At 40.4% G+C, this 13820-nt stretch overlaps 1 protein-coding gene across 4 annotated transcripts in view; it reads right to left on the reverse strand.

Moving 5' to 3' along the window:
• Positions 1 to 13820, reverse strand: part of MICU1 (mitochondrial calcium uptake 1) — a 202499-nt gene that overhangs the window by 43680 nt on the left and 144999 nt on the right. For all 4 annotated transcript variants that reach the window (XM_055081391.1, XM_024132038.3, XM_055081392.1 and 1 more), the window contains one exon: positions 4201 to 4338. In XM_055081391.1, coding sequence (XP_054937366.1) covers positions 4201 to 4338 — 138 coding nt within the window. The remainder of the gene's footprint in view (positions 1 to 4200; positions 4339 to 13820) is intronic.

The raw sequence follows: 13820 nt of genomic DNA on the forward strand, positions 1-13820 counted from the left end.
ACAGGCTCCAGACGCGCAGGCTCAGCGGCCATGGCTCACGGGCCCAGCCGCTCCGCGGCATGTGGGATCTTCCCGGACCGGGGCACGAACCCGTGTCCTCTGCATCGGCAGGCGGATTCTCAACCACTGCACCACCGGGGATGCCCCTAGATGATGGTTTTTGTCTTTTATCTTTCTCACAGCACCTGGCTCTGTGTCTTGAACATAGCAATGTCTGCCACTGAACTGTAATTTTCAATTCATCCTTGAGTGGATTTGCTAAATTATTAAAGTTTGCAGTTTCTGCACTCTTAACCATAGAGAACCACCACTGTGAATTACACTTACGAAGTCTCAGAAAACTCTGTCTTTCTTTTAATGAGGAGAAGAAGGTAATGTGGAGGATGGAAAGTTAAAAAAAAGTTAAAGTTGAGTCAGATTTGACCTAGAAGAAAAAGTCACAGAAAAAAAAAGATATTGAGGGGAATGGGGACAACCTGATAGAGGATAGGGACTAAACTTTAAAACAAAGCAAAAACAAAACATGTTTCCCATAAAGCAAAAAAAGAAAGAAAGAGAAGAAAAATCTGTCTTTGTTAAATAAGAAACATGGCAGTTACTCAGAGCATGAACAGAGTAATTTTTCCAGGCATGGCAGGTTCCCAATTCTTCCAGCTATTACTCAGGAACAAAACTAGAGACGCTGATGGAGCAGGCCTTTCCAGAGCAGTGGCTCGCAAGCTTAACTGCACATTAGAATCACCTGGGGAGACTTTTAAGACTTATTGATGCCTGGACTCACCCACTGAGCTTCTGATGTAGTTACTTTGAAGAGGGTCCCAACACCACATTTGTGAAAAATTCCCCAAGGGAGCCTACTGGGAGACCAGGTCTAAAGCACTGCTTTAGAGGAAGAGTATGGTTAGGAGAAATAGAATTTTGCTAGAGAAGGGACAAGATAGGTAATAGGAAGCCTTGGATTTTATTAGTCCAGACTCTGGGTGGATCATTAATTTCTCTTTCTCTCTGTCTCTATATTTTCAAAGGCGAAATGAGATCTAACAAAGCTGTTAGAAACACAAAAAAGAAAAATGGCTGTGAAGCACTGCATGGTCATAGAGTAATACACAAATATTTATTTAATACCACCACTAGGACCTTCAATCTTTTAGGTCTGGTTTCATATTTTGTACAGAACCCCACACAGAAAATGATTAACATGTGAAAAATGAAAACACATTTTCATGTTAACAAATCCAAAGTGGAACAAAAGAAGCAATTAGGAAGTAGACAGTGATCCCCCTATAATGGGAAGTGGTCCCAGAGAGATGGGCTGGCAACCTTAGGAGCAAAGGCCCTTCATTAACTCTCATTTTAGTTAATTGCTATGTTCACAAACTATTTAATCAACATGAGAGTACAATCAATCTCAATCTCCCTGCTAAGGCAGGCTAGAAATTCTGGGCCAGAAATAATTTAGCACCCCAGATTTTCATCATTTGACAAAATCTGTCCTTTCATTTCAGGGCTCTTTTGCAAGGTCTTCAGGTCCTAAATTAACTCCTGCCAAAGCTAAAATACTTTATTCATTTAAGGGAGATGTCTCCAACACCCAATTTATTGCTTTTAAATATAAATTCACAACAAAACATGAATTAGCCTATCATGATAGATAATTATTTTAAGGTCAAATCAATGCGTGGACTAAACTTTAAAAATAAGTCTGGTCAAAAGAAAGGAGTGTTCCCTATAAAATCCACCTGTATTTGCAATTAATTTTCTGAATTACAATTTCCAACAGATATGAGCTGGGTACTAGGTAGTGTAGGAGTTCTCTCTGGGAGAAAAGCATTGTCCTCTGTCACTTTCTGTTAATGTCTCTTCCTCCATAGCCAAGGGAACACCTTGGGCTGGACTGAACTCAGAGAAGCTGACACTTTTTCTCAGAATCCAGCCTGTTCTCAGTTGCAGTCCACAGCCTGTTCAGAGGTCCGTTGAGCTTTTCAACATCCAAGACAAGGAGGAAAAAGTCTAGCTGATAAGAATTGTTTTCCACCAACTTGGGGCGATGCTATTCATGCAAGATTTCATGCACGAAGACTAATAACTAAGAAAACTGAGACAAGCCCTAGCAATCCTATTTCTTATTTTCAGTTACTGAGTCCTTAAAGCTTAGAGTCTGCATCTAGGATAAGGCTCTTCAATTCATGAGGCCAGGAATGTTAAGTGATTTGTCTAACGTCCACAGAAATCTCTGAGGCAGGACTTGAACTCATCTTCTAGCTCCATGTCTACCACACCACACTACCTTGGCAATTCCTCATGGAACATGTTTAGTGCCAGGTCAGTTTCCCAGTCACAGCCAAATGGTAACTGTTGTCAGGTGGAAAGGGTATTGAATTGAGAATGAGATCTGGGTTCTAGCTTTTGCATTGCTCTCTCCGTTTGTGTGTGTGTGTGTGTGTGTGTGTGTGTGTGTGAGATCTTTAAGAGATCTGGCCTCTTTACTAGTTTCTGGTTCAGTTTGTTCATCCCACCCTCTGGAAAACCCCAAATGCTGACTCAATTCTACCATCTGCCTCTTCCTGTACGAGGTACAGCTCTGAAGGGTGTCACAGAGCAGTGTTGACAAGTGTCATCACAAATCCATGGTCTCTAATCTCAATGTTGCTCAAAAAAGGCCCAATCATCTCCTGAAATCTCTAATAATCTTATTCTCAATCTTTTTGCTTCTACGCTTGCTCCTTTACAAACTACTCTTCATAAAGTAACCAGAGTCATCTCTTTAAACATACACACAACCATGCCATTTCACTGATCACAACCCTTTAATAGCTTCTCTTTGCACTATGAATAGAATCCCACCTTGTTCCACACCTACAAGGTCCTGCATGTTCTTGCCCCCATCTCCCTCTCAGACCTCACCTCAGACCATTATCCTCTTTGTGAGTATGCTCCAACCACAATAGTCCTCTTTTAGTTCCTCACACATGCCAGATTCATCTTTCCTCCTTGTTATGGACTGAATGTTTGTGTTCCCCCCCACCCCACAAACTCACACACTGAAGTCTTAACCCCCACTGTGGCTCTATTAGGAGATGGCGTCTCTAAGAAAATAATTAAGGTTAAATGAGGTCACAAGACTGGGGCCCTGATCCTATAGGATTAGTGTCCTTATAAGAAGACACATTAGAGAGCATGCTCTCTCTCTCTGCACAAACACTAAGATCATGTGAGGACACAGCAAGAAGGTGGCTGTCTATAGGACAGGAAGAGAGCCCTCATTAGAAACCCAGTTTGCTGGCACATTGATCATGGACTTCTAGCCTCCAGAACTGTGAGAAAAGAAATTCCTGTTGTTTAAGCCACCCAGTCTGTAGTATTTGGTTATAGCAGCCTAAGCAGAGTAATACACTGCCTCAGAGTTTTAAACATATGCTATTTCTTCTTTCTGGAGCTTCCTCTCCATTCTTCCTTCCTCTTTCTTTCTTTTCTACTTCCTTACTTGTTGTTCTAATATGCCTTCCAATTGGACCACTGTAATAAAACAGCTCTCCCAAAGGTCACCATTTTACCAAAACCAATGGGTATTTATCATTCCATTTTACTGGACCCTTTCGGTCCCATATGATACTGCAGACCCCTTAGTTCATGAACACTCTTCTTCCTTGGCTTTGATTTCACTACTTCCTCTAGGTATTTCTCTAACCATTTCCTCAAGATTTCATTCTGGAGCTCCTTAAATGTTTGTGTTCTACTTGATCTTGCCCTTGGCTCATAGTTCTTTTCTGTTTAATATCCTCATTGGGCAACTTCATCCATTCTTGTGGTTTTAATTCCAATAGTGTGTTGATGATTCCCAAATCTCAGTCCTCTAAAGTAGATATGAATATCCAATTGGCTGCTAACCATCTCTTCTTGGATAGTCCACAGGCATCTTAAACTCAAGATATCTACAAGTGAACACTTTATCTCCCCCTGTAAACCAGCCTGTCTCTTTAAATTTGCAATCTCAGTTCATGGTGCCACCCGTGGTCTGAACAAAAAACATGGGGTCATTTGGGGCTCTCCCCTCTTCCTCACTCACTGCTCTTTTTTTTTTCAGGTACCAGAGATAAATCAGTCATAATTAGTCATTATTTCACTCTCATTATGTTAGTGCCTTTGCAATAACAATATGCTCCCATTGTTCCTTTTCTTCCTCTAGGCACAGATACCTACCTTTCCCTCTTTGAAGTGCTTCTTGAGCTGCTTCTGCATGGCAGTCAACTTCTTGGACTGTACCCCACTGTAGGCCAGCAGCATGCCACCAAACTGCCTCTCGGTGATTCTCCCATCCACAGGGTCATGGCGTTCAAACTGGGAAGGGAACAGAAAGAGTGTTCATGGGGTCAAATGGAAAGTACTTTGACATGAAGTGCGGAATAATCAACTGTGTTGGATGGCAGAGAATAGCTGATGGCTGGGACTATATTTTGAACTATAATTCTCACCAAGATTTAAAAAAATCAGTCAGAAACAAAAGATTTGTGTTCTTTTTTTTTTTTTAAATGTATCTATTTTATCTATTTATTTTTGGCTGTGTTGGGTCTTCACTGATGTGCGTGGGCTTTCCCCAGTTGCAGCGAGCAGGGACTACTCTTCCGTTGAAGTACACAGGCTTCTCACTGCGGTGGCTTCTCTTGTTGCGGAGCACGGGCTCTAGGTGCGCGGGCTTCAGTAGTTGTGGCACGTGGGCTCAGTAGTTGTGGCTTGCAGGCTCTAGAGCAAAGGCTCAGTAGCTGTGGCTCATGGGCTTAGTTGCTCTGCAGCATGAGGGATCTTCCCGGACCAAGGCTTGAACCCTTGTCCCCTGCTTGGCAGGCAGATTCTTAACCACTGCGCCACCAGGGAAGCCCAAAAGATTTGTGTTCTTATTCCAGTTCTGCCACTAAGTTACCCAACTACTCTAAGCCTCAATTTCCTCATGGATAAAAAGAGCTGCTATAACATCTTATATACCTTCTAGATCAGGAGCTTCCTTGTGGGAATAAAAACAATGTTAAAACTCCATTCAAATTCATGAGTAATATTAGTAATAAGTGCTCTCTGGATCATCCATGTCCCTGCTACTCAGAGAAAACTTAAAAGCTAATTATTACAAATTTGATCAATTATACATATGTAAAAGTCATATCAGTTCCTTGATCTGTACTTAATATTGTTATACATTCAGACCTCTAAGCATTTCAAAGAAGAGTAGTGTTTTCAGGTTTCCCCCAAAATGGAAATCAAATGCTAGAACAACAACAGAGCTTGAAAAAAATGTATAGAGCGTAGGATGCCTCAATTAGACATACATACTTATCATAAAGCTACTAAAAAATCATGAAGTGTATTTAAACATGCAGATGGAAAGGTTAAGTATAAAGGACCTCTAGCTAATCTAAGTAATACCAGAAAACTAAGATTTTCATTTAAAAATGGAGAGAAGGGGCTTCCCTGGTGGCACAGTGGTTAAGAATCCGCCTGCCAATGCAGGGGACACAGGTTCGAGCCCTGGTCGGGGAAGATCCCACATGCCGCGGAACAACTAAGTCTGTGCGCCACAACTACTGAGCCTGCACTCTAGAGCCCGCGAGCCACAACTCCTGAAGCCCGGATGCCTAGAGCCTATGCTCTGCAACAAGAGAAGCCACCTCAATGAGAAGCCCACGCACCACAACGAACGTAGCCCCAGCTCACTGCAACTAGAGAAAGCCCGTGCGCAGCAACTAAGACCCAACAGAGCCAAAAATAAATAAATAAAATAAATTTAAAAATAAAATAAATAAAATAAAAATGGAGAGAAGAAAGTTATCTCAATGCCAGCTGCAGTGTTAATGATACTTATAAATGCATAAATAATAAAATGGCTAAAGACAGGCCCAGAAACCAATTAGAAAGCAAAATGATTTCAAGATGGTAAAACTTCCCCATGGTTTTATTGGAAAATATCAGTTACCAGGAAACTTTCAGATTCCTATGTGGCAGGGCATAATCCTCTTCTCCTAAGAGGGTTATATATAGACATAAGACATGGCCAAGTAAGGTCATGTCAGCAAACATTTCCTGAATGTCTACTAGTTGTTTAGCAGTGTGTTAGTCACTGTGGAGTACCGGAAAGGAGAAGATTCAGTTTCTGTCCTTAGGAACTTCACCATCTAGTAACAAGATAAGATTTACACATAAGACACAAAATAAGGAAATATGTAGTTAAGAATGAAATTCTCTCTCAATTTTTTTTTTTTTTGGCTGCACCACACGGCATGCAGAATCTTAATTCCGCAACCAGGGATCAAACCCATGCCCTCTTTAGTGGAAGCGCAGAGTCCTAACCACTGGACCGACAGGGAATTCCCCTCTCTGTTTTTATCTCCTCGGTTAGCTTGGTAAATTGATATACACCTTAATTTGTCTCCTCACCGGTCAGACTATGTCAGTGAGCAAGACACAGAATTACATTTTTTTTTTTTTTTCCGGTACGCGGGCCTCTCACCGCTGTGGCCTCTCCCGTTGCGGAGCACAGGCCGGGGACGCGCAGGCACAGCGGCCATGACTCACGGGCCCAGCCGCTCCGCGGCATGTGGGATCTTCCCGGACCGGGGCACGAACCCGTGTCCCCTGCATCGGCAGGCGGACTCCAGAATTACATTTTAACAACAGCAATCACTTACTGAAAATGTACTACGAGCCAGGTACTTCACCCATATATTCTTTCATTTAATCACTGTAACAACCCCGTGGAGTAGATATTACGAGCTCCATTTTACAGATGAGAAAACTGAGCGAACATGAAGTTAGAGCTCAGAGTCAAACGCGACTCTATCTGGATCCAAAGACTGTATCTCAATATCATACTATTTCCTCCTTTTAAGCAGTAGTACATATTCATCCTATAGGATAGCATTATGTTGTTTTGGATAAACTTATAAAGCAATGGGATTTAATCATATTTGAGTGAGAAGCAAAACTATTTCCAAAGAAATCAACATCATCAATATTAAGTGAAAGCCTCATTTGTAACTCAACCACTCAGTATTTCATGTTTGTCATACCATCACTTCTACAGAGCTGATTAATTTTTGACAGTACCAAAAGTTTTCAGATTTAAGTTTGATTTATGATTCAATTTACCATCCTGAAACAAAATGGAGGACTGATAAAATTTTTGCAAATGTGAGTACTATCTGCAGTGTTTAAATCAGATTTTCAGTGAAATGTGATACCCCGGCCAAAGTTGGGCTTCTTCAAAGCAAGCGAAGCAAAGCTATGGTCCTAGGCTTCAAGAATTTAGGGTGCTCATTTTACCTTTACCTGGAAGATTTCACAACTGTGGAGAAATCCCATACATTTGAACTAGATGAGTTAAGCTGTATCCTACAAGATAGATTTAAGGTTGCAATGTCTCTTTTCATAGCGTTGGCAGCAGCAGCAGTGTGCTCAAGGCTTATGAAAGACTGCATTCATCTGCTCTCCACAGGTGCATAAAACCTCACCTCTGCTATGTTTCAAAGGCAGTAAAGACAATTTCCAGTGGACATACCCAAGTAACAATTCCAGTGCTCAAATCAGCATTTTTACTAATGTTCTTTGAAAACACAGACTTATCTTTTTCTATCATTATTATTATTGTTAATATTTTCATGTGGTTGGAACCTGAAACGGCTTAAAAACTATAAAACTCAGCTCCATGCAGTATAGCCCACTTCAAAGTTTACTACCTCCTCTGTAATTTGATTTGGGGCAACACTGAAGACCTACTAGGCTAGGGAGCTTTAATAGTCGTTTCTCAAGGACCTGCATTAGGGCTAAATTTTCTTTCTTTTTTCTTTCTTTTTTTTTTTTTTTTTTTTTGTGGTACGTGGGCCTCTCACCGCCGTGGCCTCTCCCGTTGCGGAGCACAGGCTCCGGACACACAGGCCCAGTGTCCATGGCTCATGGGCCCAGCCGCTCCGTGGCATGTGGGATCCTCCCGGACCGGGGCACGAACCCGTGTCCCCTGCATCGGCAGGCGGACTCTCAACCACTGCGCCACCAGGGAAGCCCTAAAGCTAAATTTTCAAGGGCAATAGCTCGACATCATGTGGCACCATATGAATGTAATTCCCAATGTCATGAGAGGGTCTTTGGGGAAAGACGTAGGTTATTGCAAAATTATCACAGTGTAGAAAGCTCCTAATTGTATATATTGTATATTCATATGATTGGCTTGTATTTATTTACCAAATATTGATTGAGCCTCTTAAGTTCCACTTCAATAACAATTAAGAAATTCCACTCTATTTGATCCTGTGGCACAGAATGTGTGTGTTCCAGGACACCACCCACAATTTTCATTTCTCCTTCAGACTATACTACAAAGCTACAGTAATCCAAACAGCATACTGGCATGAAAACAGACGTAAAGATGAATGGAACAAAATAGAGAGCCCAGAAATAAACCCACACACCTGGGTTAACTAATCTATGACAAAGGGGGCAAGAACATGCAATAGAGAAAAGACCATCTTTTCAATAAGTGGTGCTGGGAAAACTAGACACATGGAGAACAAAGAGATTAGAACATTCCCTCATACCATACATGAAAATAAACTCAAGATGGTTTAAAGACCTAAACGTAAGACCTGAAACCATAAAACTCCCAGAAAAAAACACAGTTTGACATAAATTGTAACAATATTTTCTTGGATCAGTCTCCTAAGGCCAAAGGGGGGGAAAAAAAACAAAAAACAATGAACCTAATTAAACTGAAAATATTTGTAAATGATGAGACCAACAAGGGATTAATATCCAAAATATACAAACAGTCCATACAAGTCAATATCAAAAAAACCCAAACAACCCAATCAGAAAATGGGTGGAAGACCTCAATAGACATTTTTCCAAAGAAGATATACAGATGGCTAACAGGCACATGAAAAGATGCTCAATACCGCTAATTATCAGAGAAATGCACAAATTGAAACCACAATGAGGTATCACTTCCCACTTGTCGGATTGGCTATCACCAAAACATTTACAAATAAATGGTGGAGAAGGTGTGGAGAAAAGGGAACCCTCCTCCTATACTGTTGGTGCAAATGTAAACTGGTGCAGCCACTATGGAAACAGTATGGATGTTCCTTAAAAAACTAAAAATAGAAGTACCATATGACCATCAATTCCACTCCTGGATATATATCTGGAAAAAATGAAAATACTAATTCAAAAGACACATGCAACCCAATGTTCATACCAGCACTATTTACAATAACCAAGACATGGAAGCAACTCATGTGCCCATCAATAGATGACTGGATTAAGAAGATGTAGTACATATATGCAATGGAATACTACTCAGCCATAAAAATAAGAATGAAATATAGTCATTTGCAGCAATGTGGGTAGACCTAGAGAACATTATATTTAGTGAAATAAGTCAGAGAAAGACAAATACTGTATGATATCACTTATATGTGGAATCTAAAAATGATACAAATGGATATATATACAGAACAGACACAGACTCAAAGATATAGAAAACAAACTTATGGTTACCAAAGGGGAGAGGAAAGGAGGGAGGGACAAATTAGGGGTATGGGCTTAACAGATACAAACTACTATGTATAAAATAGATAAACAATAAGGATATACTGTATAGGACAGGGAATTATACCCATTATCTTGTAGTAACCTATAATGGAGTATAACCTGCAAAAATACTGAATCACTGTGCTATACACCTGAAAAGAACACAATATTGTAAACTGACTATACTTCAATAAAATTTAAAAAAAAAAAAGAAATTCCATTCTGTTGGATCCTGTGGCACAGAACATGTGCATTCCAGCACACCACTCACCATTTGCATTGTTTCTCTGAGTCTAGGAAGAGAAATGAGCAACTTAGCATTTTCTCTTCTGTGCCACTGCCACTTTCTCAAATGGATATAAGCTGTTGGCTCCCTGTTGTTTCCCCAGGGGACTGCAGAGCAGGCAAAGAGGGACCAGAGAAGAGGAGCCGGGAGACTGTCTGCAAGATTTTTCCTGGCTTCTTGTTCCCACCCTTGCCCCTTGTTGAGAGAAAGAACAGCTTTTTGGAAGGACAGATGGTCTATATATCCATTAGCATCTAGAGATGAAATGATTTAAGGAAGGGAAGTCAGGAAGAGAAGAAAACATGTATTATAAACAAAGGCCAAAATAAGATTAGAAAAATAGTAAAAGGAAAAAGAAATCAGTATCTGCAACTGGGTCTTGATTTATTAAAGTCTTTTGAAGTTAATATATTTCAACAAATGTAAATGTCAACCTTCTTCTCTTTCACAAAATTATGTTTCAGGAGACTCTCTCTATCCCTCAGAGTAAACCCTGCCCTTTTACAAGTATCTCAGAATGATAATTTTCTTCATAGGCTTTTTCTAGCTTCTGAACTGTACGATTCAAGTAATGCATAGTAATCTCAAGCCACTGAGCTGAATATATCTATGTTTTTCAATCTGATAGTATTTGGCTTTTGAGATGTGAACCATGTCACTGCTGCTACTACCAGGAGTCTCAGAAAAACTGTCTGTTATGCCATCAGGAGGAAAAATGATTACAGGCAAAGTTCTCTACTGCAAACCACCCAGTGAGCATAACACACATTCCACAGTTTGAATATGAAATCTATGTTTCTACAATTGGCAACGGACATCAGAGAGCCCCAGGTCAAACTGCCTGGAGCCTGAATTTTCTTCATCTTTAAATATAAGATGCATCTTCACTGTCAACCCTAATATGATTGTCTTTTGGCTAAGGAAGAAGGCCTACAATTTGGAATGAAGGCAATATGGTTCAGTGCCCTGAGCAAGGACCAAAACAATCCATTAGCATCTGGGACCATGAGGTTATAGATTACCAAACTAAGCTGCTTGACTCTTCTGTTTCAAATCCAAGGATTCTTTCCATTGAAAATGGTTTTTAAGGGACTTACCTGGTGGCGCAGTGGTTAAGAATCCGCCTGCCAATGCAGGGGTCACGGGTTCGATCCCTGGTCTGGGAAGATCCCACATGCTGCGGAGCAACTAAGCCCATGTGCCAGAACTACTGAGCCTGCACTCTATAGCCGTGAGCTACAACTACTGAGCCCGCATGCCCCAACTACTAAGCCCACACGCCACAACTACTGAAGACCGCGTGGCTAGAGCCCGTGCTCCACAAACGAGAAGCCACTGCAATGAGAAGGCTGCGCACCACAACAGAGTAGCCCTTGCTTGCCGCAACTAGAGAAGGCCTGCGTGCAGCAATGAAGACCCAGTGCAGCCAAAATAATATAATAAATTAATTAATTAATAAAAAAATTAAGATAAACAGGCAGAGGAGAGTCAGTGCCTTGGGGTTGAAAACAGAGCAGGCAGTTGTGTATAGTCATAATTTCAATCTAGTACAGTAATATAGGATTATCTCATTTAATTAAGCAAATTCATGCTGGAGAGCAAATCAAGTGACTAAAAGACATGAGTACCAATCACACAGACCAGAAAAGGATTAACCTTCCAGTCTGATAATAAAAATTAGGAAGATAACAAGACTGATGTATGAACTTAATACAGGCTAATAAAAATCAGGGTATATTTGACTAAGGGTGTTGGAGAAAAATATTTTAAATCTGGAACAAAGGGATTCAAGGTTTGATAAGTTTGGGTTTCATTCCATACAAGGTAATATATTTAAATGACTAAGAATACAGGCTTTAGAATCAGCAAGGCCTGGGTCTGAATTTCAGCATGAACCCATACTTGCTGCTGTGACTTACTCCCTCTAAGGCTTCAAAATCTTCCCACTAAAAATGGAGATAATATTCACAACCTCAAAGTGCTGTAAGGATTAAATGGGATAATGTATGTAAAGAAATTAGTACAGAGTTTGGCGCATAGTTAGAATTCCAATAAATGTAGCAATTAATATTCTTATCACCATGATATAACTTCTCAGGAAAGTGCCTCAATTGATTATTCTGTTCTTAGTAGGTATTAATTAAATTCAGCGTACTAGGTCTCACTTGTCTTTTCATAATTGCTTTTGGCCAGTCTCTGTTTACAGAATACTACTTTCATATCTGAAGAGCAGAAAAAGTGAATGCAACAAATTTTATTTATTATTCACAACAGAATAATTTCAGGATTAAACTACTTAGAAGTGGCTGAAGCAGAACAACTTAATAAGTCCTGTAATCTGGCCATATATTACTAGACAGAAAACTTCCATAAAGGAGGTGCTCAATAAATATATAGCAAGTGAACAGAGACAGAATACCAGAAAATTAATTCACAGCACTCTGTCATACTGTTGAGAGGATTTCCTATCTGAGGCAAGGATTACCTCTCCATTTCTCCCTTAACACCTACTTCCATGATATTGATTTCTGTAAGAATACGCTCGAGAATGTCATTTTTTTCTATTTTTTGGCCTCACCTGAGGCTTGTGGGATCTCAGTTCCCAAACCAGGGATTGAACCCGGGCCACAGCAGTGAAAACCCGTAATCCTAACCACTAGGCCACCAGGGAACTCCCGAGAATGTCATTAAATATGGCTAATCAGTAACATATTTGAGTGCTTACTAACTTGCCAGGTGCTGTCCAAGGAATTTACCTTATGTAATCCTCACAGTGTTATATAACAGGTATTATTATTATTATTGTTGTTGTTTTATTTTATAGACATGGACACAAAAGCAGAGAGAAGTTAAATAACTTGCGCACACAGTTAATCTGGGGAGAAACTTCTCTCTGGTCTCAATCAAAAGAGTTGATTTGTTTTCTTATCTTAAAGGCACCAACAATCATGTTTCCTTTTTTATCCTGGTTACTAAAAGCTTAGAGTCAAGTTTGTGGCCCCCCTCTAATAAAAACAGGAATTTATGACATATTTTTCATAATAACCTTACTCCTGGCTTTCTCTCAACCGTCTTCCATCTTTTTTTTTTAAAAGATTTATTTATTTTTTATTTTATTTATCTTTGGCTGCATCGGGTCTTAGTTCTGGCACGTGGGATCTTCGTTGAGGCATGTGGGAGCTTTTGTTGTGGTGCTCGGGCTCTTTGTTCCTGCGCACCAGATTCTCTCTAGTTGTGACACACAGGCTCCAGGGTGCACGGGCTCTGTAGTTTGCGGCACACAGGCTCTCTAGTTGAGTCGCGCTAGCTCAATAGTTGTGGCACATGGGCTTAGTTGCCCTGTGGCATGTGGGATCTTAGTTACCTGAACAGGGATTGAACCCACGTCCCCTGCATTGTAAGGTGGATTCTTTATCACTGGACCACCAGGGAAGTCCCAACCTTCTTCCATATTTTAACTTTCATTTCTCAGCAAGTTTTATTTTACTTTTGTCTCACTGAATATATTCTTTAAGCCCTTCTTAAATCATTTTTGAACAAAGCAGGATACAAAAAATAGTGTTGGACATCTAGGTTTTTTAAATTTTTGGTTATAATAAATATCACCACTGGGATAAACTTTTTCTGTATTGATTTTTTCATCATTATTTTGGGGTTGATCTCTAGAAATGAATTATGAAATATAAATCTATAGGCTCTTACAATATTTTATTATGAAGTATTTGATATATACAAAATAATATATATAATAGACAAGTCATGAAGTATAATAAAAAAAAACACCCATGGGGCTTCCCTGGTGGCGCAGTGGTTGACAGTCCTCCTGCCGGTGCAGGGGACACGGGTTCGTGCCCTGGTCCGGGAAGATCCCACATGCCACGGAGCGGCTGGGCCCGTGAGCCATGGCCGCTGAGCCTGCGCGTCCCGAGCCTGTGCTCCGCAAAGGGAGAGGCCACAACAGTGA

Source organism: Physeter macrocephalus, chromosome 20, assembly GCF_002837175.3.
Source record: "Physeter macrocephalus isolate SW-GA chromosome 20, ASM283717v5, whole genome shotgun sequence".
NCBI classification, from domain to species: domain Eukaryota; kingdom Metazoa; phylum Chordata; class Mammalia; order Artiodactyla; family Physeteridae; genus Physeter; species Physeter macrocephalus.